We start from the raw sequence: 16,830 nt of genomic DNA on the forward strand, positions 1-16,830 counted from the left end.
GTCACTGCCTAGGAGTTGGTTGAGTGACAATGTAGCTGCTGATATTAGAGAGAAGCATGATTGAAACAATCAAATATGGCTTTAGAAGAGTGCTGAATCCCAGAACATGTGAAAACGTGTGCAAAGATTGATATAGTGGTACCATCTGATTGCTTTGACTGATTTAATAATGAATTTGGATTGGCTGTGTTTTATGATTAACCATTATGATTAATCATTATTATGGCATGAAAAAAAGTAAATGGGAAAGAAATAATTGTAAATAATGACAATAGACATGATTCAAGCCTTTGTTACTTTGGATATGAAAAAAGACAGAAGGCTATTTGCCTAATTTAGTTTTGGTGTATTATAAATCTCTCAGGTTAATTAAAAGAGCATATAAAGAAGTACTGAAGGACTCAAGCTTTGTGGAATTTAGCTTTTTTTTTTTTTAAGTGAGAATGATATGCCTGAGAGATCTTGGTATGTAATATTGATTTTATAAAAAATTAGGTAACATAATGTGGTGGCTTTATGAGGGAAAAAAAATCTCTGCCCTTATTTCTTAGTCTTAAAACGATAAATAAACATGGATGGCAACTGACCTATAAATGAGGCATCTTCTCTGAAAATATTTGTGCAATAATAGCCCCTAGTAGTACTTCAAAAAGCAGCACATAAGTTAATTAGCTCCAAGCTTTTCGTTGCTATTTTCGGTTTTGGTTATATATTGCAAATGTCACAAAAGTGTAATTTGTTAAAATGAAACAATAAAACCCTCTCTCTTTTTTACTCAGATCCTAAAAGGAAATGTTTCTAATACAGGCTTCAAACATTTGTATTCAGGCTTTGCAAAGCATTAGTTTATGGGCTGCTGGAGTTATTCCAAAAAAGCACAATGAAGTGTATGCACTAAAGGTAAACAAAAAATTTAAATATGGCACAGAGAGGCAACATTCTATCCAAGTCTTACATCACTATCGATGGTCAAACAGAATCAAAAGATAAGACCAATTAGAAGCTTGCTATTCTACTTTAATTCCTTTTTATATTTTCCTGGAAAATCATTAGTAATGGAAAAATACTGTAAAAATTTTATCTAGCAGTTAATATAGTCCAGCTCTTGTGTTTCTTCTACCCAGACAAAAGCATCTAAATGATTCTTATCTCTTAGGAATTCAATAAGTAATTATTGCGATTAATTAGATTCTTCAATATTTTAAATGGTAGGATATCATATTAAAGAATAATATTTTGAATTAATGAAATGCTAGAGCTGCCGGAGTGAAAGCTAAGTAACTTGACAGGGATCTGCTGACACTGGGAGAATGCAGCTCTTGACAGCAATCTCCCCAGGCCTTGAAATTACCTCAGAGATGTTGTCATTCAAAAAGAGTTCACCTTTCAGTCTCTTACTTGAATAAATATTTGGTCTGAGAACTGAGGCAATAACCAGCTTTGACACAACATGCCTGATACATGTGTGACAGTATGCAGAGCTGCTTATAAGAAAAAACGGTGGCAAAATTAGGAAACAAACTATAGCAAGTGCTCAGATCAAGGTACACTTAGTAAATAATTGTATTTTATCATGGTTGAAATTTATCAACAATCCCTGTCCCATCCTCATGCTCACCCTTTAAATGAAAAACAAAACCACTCATATTTTCACTTCAGTGATCCGTTTCAAGTGTTCTCCCATAAGTCAGTGGGGAGGAGTTTGGGGAAACGAGGATTTTATGAAACCTTGTTTTGGGCAGGCTGCCGTCCAGTTATCAAAACACTGCAGAATAAAGTTATTTCATGAAAATATGACAGCTTCAAGCCTACTTCTGTACCCTACTTGGCTGTGCAGATAGTATGTTTTTATTGTCAAGCCTTTTATGGAAAGGATGCAGATGCAGTCTTTTCTCACTTAGAAAACAGCATTTTTATTTCTGAAAAGCATCTTTCCTGTCTTGTGATAACTACATTATAATTTTGAATAGTTCAGCTAATATTAAACAAAGATGACAGTAATGCCTTATTGGAGAATGTAACCTTTGAAGAAGGACAAAGAACTCTAACACATACCTTTTATCCTTTTCTATACTTTATATAGAAAAATGCACCCATCTGCTCATAGGCATGTTCAGGATTGTCTAGAAGGAGTTTATCCAATGGCCAGGGCTTGATCTAAACAACCTCTAAAGTTTATTTTAAGCCTAAGATTGGAGTCTAAATTCATAAAATAAAAATTTAGCTAATTTAGCTATTTAATAATAGCATGGAAAAATGAAAAAAACGTAGATGTTAAAATTTAGTATCATTTATTACTATAACTGTATAAGAAAAAGTCTCCAAAGCTTAAACCTATTCCTAGGGGGAAAAGCTGAAAAAAAATAATTTAACATTTTATTATTTGTGGCTGTACTTGCATGGTAGGGTGTCATGGTTTCCACCACCACCCCACCAGTGAATATATATTGCCTTTAAAATGAAAAATAGTGTTTTAGTTCAATAGCAAAGGTCACATAACTTACAATAGAAGTTTGACTTGGGTTGAGAAACAAGAACTCAACTAGTATATCACTCAAACGCAACATTTTACCATTCATATACAATGCCATTTTAAAGACTTACTGGCATTTGTTTTTCAGACTGACACACCTTTATTGCTCAGAAGGGGTTGCTTTATTTGTAGAGTTCTCATTTGGGGAAAGAAAATATATCTGTTTGCAAGATATTTCTTTGCATAACTTTGTGTTAATTTTTTTAGAAAAAGAATACAACGTAAGCACAGTTTGGCCGGTTCTTCAGTCTCAGTCTACAAGTTAATTCACTCTTTGATACTTATCCCTACATTTTGTTCCAGTTTGTGCCATGGAATTTTCAGATAGCAGCGGTTATGCTGAAATTTAGCTATATTTTGTAGGAAAGGTCTTTCCTGAAGTGCCAAGTTATGTGAGCTGGTCATGCAGAAATCTGGCTGAGGGTCATAAGGAGAAGGAATATTTTGGTCCTTTAGGGGAAGAACAGAAATGGTCCTTATCTCTGAGCTCTTCAAACAGCAGCCTCTTAGAGAGAGGGTGCAAGTAAGAAGTTAGTCATGACTCAGTCTAATGGAATGTTCAAAGGCTCCATCTGACTGACTTCTGTAGCCCTTAACTCAGTCTTCACCTCTTTTTTTTTTTCTTTTTAATAAAAACTATCCCATTCTTTATCTTTTCCCCATGTGTAGTATCATAAATATTTATATTGTCTGATCCCAAAATGCAGGACACATGTGCTAACAAATGATTGACAAGAGGCCAGGGTATTTAACATTTGGATTATCTTTTAAAATTAAGTCTTGGAATAACCATAGTCATAAATTAAAACTCATGGATCTGCAATAAAGAATAAAGGTCAGATAAGCTCCAAGTCTGGTCTGGGGAGATGATAGAAAAACGCAGGCTCACATCAAGCTCTCAGCTTACCCTGTACTTAATAAAATCCATACTTGCCGAATCATCCATGTGCCTGCGTGGGTGCTCCAACACGATCAGGGATCACTAGGGATTTGGTACTTTGGTCAAACATGTGTAGTTGGTCCCTTATTTTAGTATCAGTGAAATCGGGTTTAAAAAATTAGGAGAAATTTTGAATAGAAATGTGCAGAAGGGTGCCGTACAATTTTCGATGTGTCCTCTACATGGATCAAGGAAATTCAGAATTCTATCCAGTTTGCCCTAGTGATAACAGGAGATGGGGGTGTAGATATATGCATGTATGTGAACCTTAAATTTCCTTCTTTGTTTGTTTATGTTTGTTTTTTAAAGCACCACATGCTCTCTGTTTTCCTGTGTTGCCTCTAAGTGATGAGCTGATGAGGGTTGGAGGAAGCAGGTGGGTTTGGGCATTACTGCCAAGGGCTGTCCACAAGTGACCGCTCTGCCTGGAGGACTTCGCTCTCACTCCTTCTTCCAACCTTTTCTTCTATCAAAGAAGATGTTGACGACAGGTGTTATTCACCCACCCACCTCTGACGCCAGGCTAAGCCGCCTTCAGCCTCTGTCACATAGGCAGCCTCCTATCTCACTGTCAGGAAAGGCCAGGAGCCCTTCTGATCGCAGCCTGGCAGGAGGGGGTGGGCCAGTAATAATGAGAGCGCCACTGAATTGAATCTCTCTAAGAGGAATTCAATATGCCAAGTTATTTTTATATCTTATTCTATTTCAATCTTTAGAAGCCCTATGAGACACATGTAATATGTACTCTCCATGTATTTCACCAAGAATGAAATGAATGGGGGCTTAGGCCCTCAAGTGGAAAATGTGAGGGACAAATTCAGGAGTTGATGATCCTGAAAATGGAAACCTTGCTGAAGCATAAATTATATTTTCAGTTCATTTTCATTAGATATAATCAGTTTAGTAGTGATACTTTTTTAAAAGGGACTATTCAAACTATGTCTGTCTGTCTCTCTAAATGTGGGGAGCATCTAACCAAGCAGAGGTTCCTTTTCTTGATTATACTGTCCACACAACACAACAGGGGGTCAGTTTAATTTCAGGTTTTTTTTTTTTTTTTGGAAATTTTGAAAGTAGACAGTCAGATAAGCATCAGATTATTAGATTAATTTAGCTTGTTAGAGTTGCCTGAAGGGAAAATCCTTTATCTTTTGTAATTCAGCTGCATAAGCAGAATATTATTGTGATTACATAATGCAAAACTCTCTTCCTAGAGTAAACTTAATTATAGAATGCCTGAACTGATAATTAAAGAAGGATGTAACCTAAGAGCTGGGTGAAGACCTTGAGGAATTGAAGGTCACAACAACTAATAGATTAGAGACACCTGTTTCAAATGGTCGACCCTTTTTTTGTTTTGCTTTGTTTTAACATCTTAAATTTCTTGGGTTACCTCATGGTCATTTGGCAGACGTCCATCATGAAAAATGAAAAAATAAGCAGACTGTACATAGATAAAGCCTCTTTTCCCCTAATGAGAACATATTTGTCTTTTAACAAGATATTTACCTAAGAATACTTCTCTTCATAATGTGAACATCGTTTAACTCCAAAATTCATACCTGTGGTTCTGATTCTAAGTTGATTTTGAAAGGATGAGCCTTTCCATCTTCAGTTACCTGTGGAGACCATAAGCGAGCTTCTGCCCTGTAAATAAAAATAAAATTCGTAAAGCCAAATTCTAATGGGACTTCTAATTTTAATACACTTTAATTTCCTGTGTTTGTGAATCCTGAAAACCCAACCATGCTGGCTCCCTGATGTTGAACTTTCAGCCTCCATAACTGTGAGAAATAAATGTTTGTTGCTTAAGCCAGCCAGTCTATGGTATTCGACTGTAGCAACTTGAACTAAGGCAAGGACACCGTAGAGTTTCTGGAGAAAGCGGGTCTGCCGTGCATGCGGGAAGCATACGGGAGAGGGAGATCCTGGCGACCTGCCCTGCAGATGACCACAGGGCAACCCCCCTGGATCTCCTCAACTTCCCTCCTGTCCTATGTAGGGCACCACAGGAGGCAGTGAATGATGTGCCAGGTGGATTTGCTGCTGGCATCAAGGAAATGGGCTCCGTCCAGCTCTTCTCATGTATCTACTTGGGGTCGTGTGGCCCCTACGGAACTATGTGCTTGGCAGGAACACAGATGATGCAGATTCAGGGACAGGGTCAGTTTCACCCCATGAAATGGCAGACTGGCCGATGGATTGTGTCCTCTGGACCACAGCAGGGAAAACTGTGGATACAACAGCAGCAGGATAAACACACTTGCTAATCACGGCAACAAATCATTCTTTTCAGAATTCGGTCCCAGATCTCGGGTCTGATGGCAAAAGATCAGGTTCGATTCCTAATATTGTTTTTGATCAGAAATGTCTCCTTGTCTAAAAACCCTCGTGTGCCCATGTCCTCTCGTACCTTGTGAGATTCTTCCGGGTTGAATTTAGTACAAAACAGAAAACAGCATACAGGACATTAGCAACCAGATTTTAATAGGATCACACTTCGGCAAGCAGAAGATTCTTTGGGGATATTCCATTCCATTCTCTACCGTGTTTAGAACAGCAGTGTAGCTAGACATGCTATTCAGTGTTTATGTGGCCAGTAATATCTTCTCGGCCGGCCAACTGGGTTAGTGCAGGAAAAAAAATTCTTTTAGCCTTTTTCATTATTCTGACATTCCAGAGAATTCTTTTTAGGAATCCTTTGTTAACAGCCACCAGACTGACTTCAGTGAAGGACAGACCAAAGTGGCCAACATATAAAAAAGCCAGTTAAAATTCTGGGTCCTGCAATATTCTTCCTCACTGGGAGGATGAAGTCATTTATCATTCTGGTTCAGGTTCTCCTGCAAAACAGATCAAATTTTACCCCCATTAATTAAAGATCACCTGTCAATTTTGAGACAGAGCTGGTGTCCTGCTGCCTTAATCCTGTCCTGTGCATCAGCATGAGTCATGGACTCTGTCCCAAAGCCATCAATAGCCAGGATGACATCCCCAGGACACAGGTTGGCAGCTGCCGCCTTGCTTCCTGGCGTGATCTGGAAGAAATCATCGCATAGCTAAAAATCAACACCCTGCGGCATCTTGAGTTTTGTGCCTGACATTTGTACTTCACCTTGGTAACATTCTAAATGCTTCACTGGGCAGGAAACGCTGTGCTCAGTCCTCTCTGACTCTTTGTGACCCCAGGGACTGCAGCCTGCCAGGCTCCTCTATCCATGGGATTTCCCAGGCAAGAATACTGGAGTAGGTTGCCATTTCCTCCTCCAGGGGATCTTCCAGACCCAAGAATCAAACCTGAGTCTCCTGCAGCTCCTGCATGGGCAGGTGGATTCTTTACCACCGAGCCACCTGGGAAGGCCCCTGCAGAAAATATCATATCTAGCTTAATTCTTAATTGGCCAATTGTATTCTATTTTCCTGCTATGTGAGATAATTCCACTTCTTACCACATTTTCTCCATCGTGACATTTCTAATTCTCTTTGAAAACATCTTCCATGACTCCCTGTTTGAATCATATTTTTGCTTTAAATAAAAATTTGCTTTCTTAGAGTCTTTGGTCACCCCAAACTCTCTATTTGGGAATATAACTTTACTATTAATATATTTGGGGTGCTTTTATATTTGAATTAAAACAGCTTTAGCATCCCTATAATGCACTTGGGTGGGATATAGAAAGCTGGAAAGAGAATCACTCTTGTATTAATAAGAAGCCAGATAATATGCAAAATTATAACTTCTCACGGACTCCAGAGAATGAAGTTGCAGGGCAACCAACTAGCTTGGAATCTAAGGAAAGATGGGCATCTCCAAGGAAAGACGAGATATAAGTACGGGCTCACTTGTACCAGAGCACGGAGGAAGATGGGGCCAAGTGTACCAGCTATTGAGAGGAATTTAGCTAAAATTGTGAACAAATTGCTAAAGGCCAAGTATGAGTTAAACAGTGAGAGTCTAGAACCCCTGGGAACTACAGACACAAGAGAAGTTTGTGTGCATTTACAGTCTCTTCTCCATAAACGAAGAAGAGATGGAATAAGTAGAAAACAACTAATAAGACGGCAGCTTTCAATTAAACTGTGCCACTGATTACATCGTCATAGCTGTTCTTCCAAGGAGCAAGCGTAATGATGCTTTTGATCGCTATCCCCACGCCCAGCTTTTCTGGGTAAACCCAACTGACAACGAATAGTCCTCACTTGGTGTCACCCTGCCTACTTCTCTAGCGTGGTCTCACAACGTTCTGCTCCTCTTCATCCACTGTCCTACGGCCAGATTTCCTTTGAGCTCCTCAGACAGGCCAAGCTTGCATCCTCTTCTGGGCTTTCACACACTGTTCCTTCTGCCTGAAATGCTCCGAGTGCTTGTCACCCTGATGCTTCTTCTCATCCTTTTGGTTTAGGTTTAAACATCATGAAGAGATCTCCCCAGACCTCTGATATAGCGTCTCCAGCGCCTCCCCATCGTTTTCCGCTGTGACGCTCCCTTCGTTCCCTCTATGAAGACAACTTGTTCTTGCATGTTTGTTTATTTACTTGTGTATTGTGTCTTCCCAACCTCAACTTCTTGAAGGACAATACTATGTATATTCCTAATGCTTCCCAGTGTACACTCAGTGTTCCGAACTGATGAATAACTACTTGAAAGATGAATGAAATGGACATTTAATCAGAGCTTGTGAAACAAAAAAGAACTAGTCCTCACACACCCAAAGATGATGGCTATTAATGTCAATCTGTCACTGCTCCTTTTGAAAGTTCCCACTGGTTACAGCAGGATAATATGTGGAAAGAAAGAAAAGAAAGAGCGCTAAGACATGTCCGACTTTTGCGGCCCTATGGACTGTCTTCTGTCCATGCCAGGTCTTCTGTCCATGGGATTCTCCAGGCAATAATACTGGAGTGGATTGCCATTTCCTTCTTCAGGGGATCTTCCCTACCCAGGAATCAAACCCAGGTCTCCAGCATTGAAGGAGGATTCTTTACCAACTGAGCTACGCAGTAAGCCTGGATAATATGTGGAACTTGACTTAAACCTCAAACTGCTCCAGGAATAAATTAGATCATTCCTAATGTTTAACTGAGGATCAGTCATTATTTCATTTTTTCTCCACTTGCTTAATCTAGTCATCGATATAACTAGTCATTGATTTAACTTCATGGCTCTAAGAGAGATCCGTGATTCACATAATTGAATGAAGTGAAGTGAAAGTCATTCAGTCGTGTCTGACTCTTTGCAATCCCATGGACTATACAGTCCATGGAATTCTCCAGCTCAGAATACTGGAATAGGTAGCTTTTCCCTTCTCCAGGGGATCATCCCAACCCAGAGATCGAACCCAGGTCTCCCACATTGCAGGAGGATTCTTTACCAACTGAGCTATGAGGGAAGCCCTGTAAAAGTGAATAATTCATATAAATTTATATTCATAAGAAGAAAATAACAAATTCTCATGTGTCCTAGATCTTCAGTCTCATCAATAAAATGTTTACTGTACTTAGTTCATGTCTCTGATCATCTCACAGTAGCAATCATGATTATTTTCCAGTAGGGACAGATAATGGGGCCCTGGGTGAAGACAACTGGAGATTATTACATCTCAACTTTTGGGAGACATGCCATTTTTCCATTTAGAAATTCTCCCAGACTCACAACTGTTAGAAGAATAAGAGTTTCCATCCCCAGTGTGGCTTGTAGAGATAAAAATAACCTCAAACTTTTAATTTTATTTAGCTATAGTTCATCAAAATCAATACAGTCTATTTTTAAACTTCTAAGACCAGAATGCTTTTCTTTGAGTTAAAATATGAGAAAGCATGGCTCAATGTGTTTGCTTTTAAAGACTCTCCTAGCTTTTCTAATATACTTAAATTTGGTTTACATATAATACTCAATATTGGTTTAGAAAAGCCTAACATTATTTCTTCGGAGAAGGCAATGGCACCCCACTCCAGTACTCTTGCCTGGAAAACCCCATGGACGGAGGAGCCTGGTAGGCTGCAGTCCATGGGGTTGATAGGAGTCGGACACAACTGAACGACTTCACTTTCACTTTTTACTTTCATGCACTGGAGAAGGAAATGGCAACCCACTCCAGTGTTCTTGCCTGGAGAATCCCAGGGACGGGGGACCTTGGTGGGTTGCCGTCTCTGGGGTTGCACAGAGTTGGACACGACTGAAGCGACTTAGCAGCAACTTAGCAGCAGCCGGAACCAGAGTCTGACTTTGCATTCAACCTGGACATTGATTTCCTGGGACCTCCAAGGTGAGAGTTGATAAGAAAGAAAAAAAGTGTGTCGAGAGATGGATGAGAGAGAAGGAAAAAACAGGATCGTCCCTTCTTCTTGGGTCTCAAGTTCAGCAAGGCTAGTGATCAGCAAGTGACCCCTAAATTGGCCTGGTTTTAGGAAGTTAAACGATCTGTTTAATCACAAGAATCTATAATTTCCCAGTGTTACTTTATATTATTACTTTGCATTTCATTTACATTACTGCTTATAGTTTAATATTTTCCCAAATTAGGAGAAGAGAGAGGTAAAATGAGGCAAAGAGGTTTTCAGGGGATTATTATTCAGTTTCATTAGTGTCTCAAAAGTCAAAAGCCTTCAAGAGATCATTGGAAACAGTATTTCTGCCAGTCACTGAACACATGGTTTCAAACTTGTCTGATGAGAAGAATCACTGGGTAGGGGGGAGGAGAGGGGGAGTCTTTACTCAACATAAAGATTCCAGTCCAATCCAGAAGACTAGAATGGTGAAGCAGAAGCTCTAACAGAGGAACTAGGGACTCTGTGCTTTTAACAAGTCCTTCAGATGATTCCTATTTTTCACATCAATATATTACTTGGGTCTGTTCGGGAAAAAAAAAACTAAATCACAGGTAAACCATCTATAAGGTCCTGTTAACTGTGGGAGACATGAAAGAAGTCCTTGGTTCTGATGGGATTTTTGTGTTAAGAATAAAAATGACTGAAACGGTTATGGAGCAAGACAAGTGTATACTGAAAGGCTGTCCTGTGGGGCGTGGATCTAAATAGTGAGAAATCCCATTGTTCAGTTGTTCTCCACTGCCTACAAATAAACTCCAGTGTCTGAAAGCCCTCCACAGCACCTGGCTGCAATCTACATTTCTAGTTCAATCAGAATCTCTGCAAGTAGCAACTGGTCATGGATATTTTCAAAAATTATCTGAGCGAGTTTAACGTGCAGACATGTTTGAGAACCATGTTATACTATTATATATTATATTATATATAATTATGTTATATATTATATTATATATAATTATGTTATATATTATATTATATATAATTATGTTATATATTATAACAATGTTATACTATTGGTATTTGTCTTTTTTAAGATGAGAAAATGAATACTCAGAAAGTATAAGAAATGTGCTTAGGGTCACACATCCAGTGAAAATTTGAAATTCCTCTAACTCTGTAGCTCAAGCTCCTCCACTATCCCACAATGCCACCCCTGCAGGTACTCTCTCTTCTCTCATTCCTCCTGTCTCTTTGGTCACACTTCTTTCATGGAATCCTGGACAAGTTGTATCGTGGTAGTGTGTGTACATGTCTCTTCTGATACATGAACTTCTCAGAGGGGTAGAAACTCATTAAGTTATAACTGTATCCCCCCACAGTGCTTTACACAAACAATACATTCTGCACCTGGTAGATCCTTGTGGGGTGTATGAATGTCAGGAACAGAAGAACTCGTGCTTGGATGCAGACACGTCTCTGTTAGAACAAACTTAAATACAGTCACCTCGCCAAATCCGTGGGTTCTGCATCCAGGATTCAACCAAGCAAGGACTGAAAATATTTGAAAAAGAATTCCAAAAAGTTCCAAAAAGCAAAACTGGAATTTGCCACATGCTGGCAACTACTTACATAGTATTTCCATTGTGTTAGGTATTATAAGTAACCTAGAGATGATTTCAAGTATACAGGAGGATGTACCTAGGTTATGTGCAAATACTATTTTATATAAAAAACTTGTTCATCCTGGGGTTTTGGTATCCTTGAGGGGCGATGGGGATTGGGGAGAGAGAGGGGTGGAGTCCTGGAAACAATTCCTCAAGGATACCGAGGGATACGTGGGAAAAGACCACATTCAACTGTAAACATTTCTTTCTAAAAGTTCAAATTTCCAATATAGTTTATATTAAGGTACTCTTCCGTGTTAAAGCCTAACATTTTCCATGTTGGTACCCAGGTCCATATACAGCATTCTCAGTCACAGTGATCTCAATCCTGGGTGTGCTCGGTATACAAAGGAGGGAAGAGGAAGTCAGTGGGAAGAGACATACTGGCAGGAGATGTATACAGTCATTTTACATCATGTACACAAAAGAAGCCTGTGCTTTATTCCAAACTGGACCATTTGTGAAAACAAACTGTCTGTAACTTGGCTGTGATAATAGATCCACCTTCTGGGTGGTCCAAACATTTAAGACAGAGAGAGATTTCTTAGAAACTTTTGCCAGAAAAAGAAAAGCTGCTCACTTAGAGATGTGAACCTTAAACTTCTGTGAAATACCTAGGCCAGCTGTATACAATGTTTGCAGTAATGATGGCCTCCCACGCTAAACATCCGCAACTTAAATTCACATTGCACCAAGTACAGAGCACCTTTGCCTAGAAACTAGTTTCCGACAAATCGGATCACAACCAATTTGCTCAAAAAATTTTTTGAGATTGTCGGGTATTTGATTTATCATCTGAGCCATCAGGGAAGCCCCAATTTATCTTACTTCTATTTTTTTTTTTTATGATACAGAGTTTTACCTGGCTGATTAATTGAATGGTAAACAATTATTGGGTGGGGACCCTTTGTCCTAATTTTGTGAATTGTAATTTCAACTGATGGAAAGAGTTATTTTGTAAACCATGCTCCCCAGCAGAGGCTGGAGCAGAGGACCACTGTCTAAGTAGCATTGCTATCATCTGCTTTTGTAGAGTGTGAGGAAGGGAAGGGAGGGCATTGCTTGTAGGATAAAAATTGAATTGCCTTGAGGAGCATATCTCATTCATGGGACTTAGTCCGGTGTCCAGTACAGGCACTGGTGTTTTAATTCTTTGCGTGCTTAAGAACTTACATAAAACAAATCAATGAACAGTAAAAGTTTTCCTTTTTATTTATTGTGGGATATTTCTGAGAACATAACTTGCACCTACTAGGAAAACAATTATGTCAAAAGTGAACAATTTAATAACTCATATTGGGTCTATTTTTATTCTGTAACATATATGAGGTACTAGACACTGTGCTTGGCACTGAATAGCCACCCCCCCACCCCAAATTTGCTGGTTGTTGCCAAGAGGCGGGCATGCAATCTGTGGGATACAGATATATTCAAACAACTGCGGTACAAGGAGTAATGTAAGGAGATGTAGGTCAAGAGCTACAGTAATTAAGTGGATGAAATGACGGCTACCAGAATCAGGCTGGAGGAGTGGTATTTAAATAGGTTTCCAGAGGCACAGAGGACGGTGTAATGGGTGGGGAAGAGAAGTCTGGAGAAAAATGATAGCAAGAGCAAAGCCATGTTAGAGAAATCATAAGTGGTCCCGAGTATGGGCCCCACTACGTATTTATGGAGTGAGAGGAAGAAAGGAGAGAGAAGAGAGGGAGGAAATGAAGTTGGACACTTGAGAGAGAAGGTGAAAGCCGTGAATGTCATGCTAAAAACCACACATTTTATTCTATAAACTGGGGATGCCACTGAAGGACTTTTAAAAATGGGGAAGATAGGATCAACCAGCACCCATCTCAGAGATGGCTGGTGAGGATATGCATGGTGAATCGAGCAGGGAGACAACTAGGTTTCAACTTATGAACTCTTGACTGGGGACAGTGGAAGAAAAAGAGGAAAGTGGTAGAGCTGAAAGAGGTCGCCTGGTGATGAGTTGGATGGCACAAAGTACCACTTTGGAAACATCTGTACAATAAGCAGAATCTTTCATGTGTTTGGAGGATGCAGGCTTTGGAAGCAAGTCGACCTGCATCAAAGTCCATCCCACCACTCGTGGTCATCGGCAGGTTATAAATCTCTTGAAGCCTTACTCCCTTCATCTGCAGAAAGGGATATTACTACTACTACTACTACTACTACTCTGATAGGATTATTGTGAGATTCAAGTGAGTTAGTGGGTATGAAAGGCTTAGAAGAGTGCATGGCAGGCAAAAGTATACCAATGCACACACAACCTCATCCACTACCTTTTAACACAGTATAAAAATTATGAAATTAATACAATTATTCTGCCACCTAATTGTAATACTGATAAGTATGTTCATATCTTTTAGTCTTTTTCCCCAAATGATTTTTAATATTCTAATAATTTCAGTGGAAGTACTGTCAATTAGGTGCTCATTAAGGCAAAAAAGTTCAAGTGACTATGTTTTCATTTATTGAATAAGAATCTACCATGTGAATGGCTTTGGGTACACTTGGATAATAAAGTGTACACCTATTAGAATAATAAAAGGTACACCAATTAGGATACATTTATAAAGTTATCTCAAAAGTGAATGACTTAATCACTCATATCGTGTCTACTTTTATTCTGTAACATAAGAGGTACTAGACACTGTGCTTGGCACTGAGTAGCCCCCTAAATCTGCTGGTTGTTGTCCTAAGCGGCGGAACATGCAATCTGGGACACAGATGTATTCAAACAATTGTGGTATAAGGTGTGATGTAAGAAGAGGTTGTAGGTAAATTAAGTGGATGAAATGAATTAAGTGGATGAAAACAAAGCAGTGTAGTGGTACCTGCTGTCCTTGAGTTAAATTAATTGAAGAGAAAATCAGTAGTCAAATGAAATAATCGTATGTGTTCATATGCACTGTTATTGAACCAAGTGTCACTGTGAGTGACACAAATTAATTATGAGTTAAAAATTCAAACAGAATTGGCTTCCCAAATAATAGTTGTCATTATATCAAATATATTTACTGATAGCTCCTGCAGTCAAGTGCAAAATGTTAAGTTCTGCTTTGAAATAAACATTGTTTATAAAGTCAACAACTCAACATTTCAAGCATAAGATTAATCATATTGATATGTTCCACAGTAATAGCAAGATACTTCTTTTATAAATCACTGAAAGGATTTTTGTGACAAAGTTGTTTCCATAAGATTTACTACAATATGATTTGTTAGGATTTATAATATAAATAGGATTTGTTAGGATTCAAAAACTATACTTCAGAAACTTTAAAAATATTTCTCTGTAGAGATAATGGAAATTGTTTCCTTTGGTAAATCCATAAAAGGCATTGCTTGGCCCAGATCATTGAACCATTTTCTGCCTAATTTACTTAGGAACATTTTGGGAGTATGTTAAGTTCTTATGTCCATATGAAAACACATGTCAGATGTGTTTATGTTTTCAAAAAATGTAAAACAAAGCTTGAAATGTTCCATGCATCCGTATGTTTTGAGATATTTTTAAAAGCCATTGGTTCTTAAAACCCATAAGTAGAACAGAATTTAGAATTCTTTGTTCAAAGTCTATGTGAGTCAGATTATAAGGTATACATTTATAAAATATAGTATGAGCAGTAAGGAAGAAATAAAGCATAGTAAAGATATAAACATGCTGAAAGTTTATGTTTTAAAATTAGGTTTAATATATATATATTTATATGTGATAATTGAAATAATAACAATTTTCTGTTAAGACGATGTTAGAAACAAATCAACTAGACCAACTAGAAATTTACTGACAGGACAGATCCTGAATTTTTTCACTTCCTTTTTTCTTAATTGGACAATACTTTAGAAAATAGTAAGTTTAAGGAAAGCTTGACTTTAATAATGAGGTATTATCTTCAGAGTTACTAGTCTGAAAGATGGCTCTCCATCAGGTGAAGGAAACTATCTGACACGTTTTCTTTGTAGTTTGAGTTATAGGTGATGATTTCTAAGCCAAGTTCCAGCTTTGGAAAGTATTTACTCAAAATGCCTGGAAACCTAGTAATACAAATTAGTAACTTTTCCCTTGTCTGGGCTGATATGATAGATTCCAACTTGGCCAGCCCAGGTGGTGCCCTGCGAACAGCGCCCTGAACTTTTCATCCAGACAAGGAAAGCATTCAGACGCGCATCTCTCTCCAACAAAGCTTTTCTGATCCCCACCTCGTTTGTTACTGAAAGGAAACCTGGCGTCGAGAGAGAGAAGGCAGCCCACCTCGCAGGGAAACCACGCAGCCAGTTCACCCTCCTCGGAAAACTGCGGGAGGTCAAGAGGCTGCAGACAGAGACCACTAGGGCGGACGTGGTTAATTCTCTAAGCCGCTCCGCATCCTCCGAACTTTGTTCGCTGAGATGCTGCCGTCCCTCGACCTGTGAACCCGAAGCCAGGACCCACCCAGCACACCCCAGTGGCTCACTGGCCGCTCTCCTCTCCCGAGGGGGCCCGGCACGCCAGAGTCCCCGACTTGCAGCCGAAGGATGGAAAACACCTACCCTGGTGATGACCAAAGGCTGGTTGAAGTCTATGCCCCCCGAGAGTCTGAAGCCCCAGGGCGCCGGCCCGGGCAGGACCACATTTTGGGGCATGGTGCCTCCTGGCACGGCCTTGCTCGGGCGGGGCCGCAGCGAGTGTCCCCGAGCGGCACGGCCCACTCCGCTCCCGGGGCAGTGTCCTCGCTGGACCGCGACCCGGGAGCTTTATCCCCGCTCCCGTGTGACGTCACTGGCCTCCCCTCCTCCCCGCCCCCTCCCACCAAGGAGAGCTCCAACTTTGGAAGAAAGAGACGTGCCAGACCCGCGGGAGTTTACAGACGCACCGGCCCGGGCGCAGCCTCCCAGACTTCTTGGGCTTAAGGCTGGAGGAGGCTTCGGGTTACAACTCCCATCCCTCTCTTAAAGTAACACCTGTCCTACTGTTTATCTCCTGCTTGGAGAGCCACAGGGAACCTCATTGGAAGTTAAAAGCAGTTAAACCACAGCCTCTATACTTCAAGTTAAAAGACCAGCATCATAACGCAATTGGTTATTGAGCAATTTTGAGGTCTTTAATGGTGGCTTACTAGTGTGTGACCCTGGCTAAGGTACTTTAATTTCTTAAGCCTCAGTTTCCCCTGCAGGGAATTATGGTCCTTCTCTGGTAGGGTTGCTGTGAGAATTAAATGAGCTATTTCTGCACATTGCTCCGCACCGCATGTGCGTGTGTACCTGTGCACTAAGTCACTTCAGTCAAGTTTGACTCTTTGCAACCCCATGGACTCTAGCCCACCAGGCTCCTCTGCCCATGGGATTTCCCAGGCAAGAATAATGGAGTGGGATGCCATTTCCTACTCCAGATCTTTCCCACCCAGGGATAGAACCCACATCTC

The 16,830-nt window shown here is 39.9% G+C and overlaps 1 protein-coding gene across 3 annotated transcripts in view; it reads right to left on the minus strand.

Moving 5' to 3' along the window:
• The window catches only part of PDLIM3 (PDZ and LIM domain 3), a 30,871-nt gene extending 14,727 nt beyond the window's left edge, over positions 1-16,144 (minus strand). For 2 of the 3 annotated variants that reach the window (XM_005226000.5, XM_005225999.5), the window contains exons 1-3: positions 15,959-16,144; positions 6,360-6,511; positions 5,036-5,120 (exon numbers count right to left, since the gene is read on the minus strand). In XM_005226000.5, the coding sequence (XP_005226057.1) occupies positions 5,036-5,120; positions 6,360-6,511; positions 15,959-16,051 (330 nt within the window). In that variant the 5' untranslated portion in view covers positions 16,052-16,144. The remainder of the gene's footprint in view (positions 1-5,035; positions 5,121-6,359; positions 6,512-15,958) is intronic. The other variant, NM_001034646.1, reaches the window with a different exon arrangement.
• Positions 16,145-16,830: the final 686 nt, after the last annotated feature.

The sequence above is a fragment of the Bos taurus genome, chromosome 27, assembly GCF_002263795.3.
Source record: "Bos taurus isolate L1 Dominette 01449 registration number 42190680 breed Hereford chromosome 27, ARS-UCD2.0, whole genome shotgun sequence".
NCBI lineage: Eukaryota > Metazoa > Chordata > Mammalia > Artiodactyla > Bovidae > Bos > Bos taurus.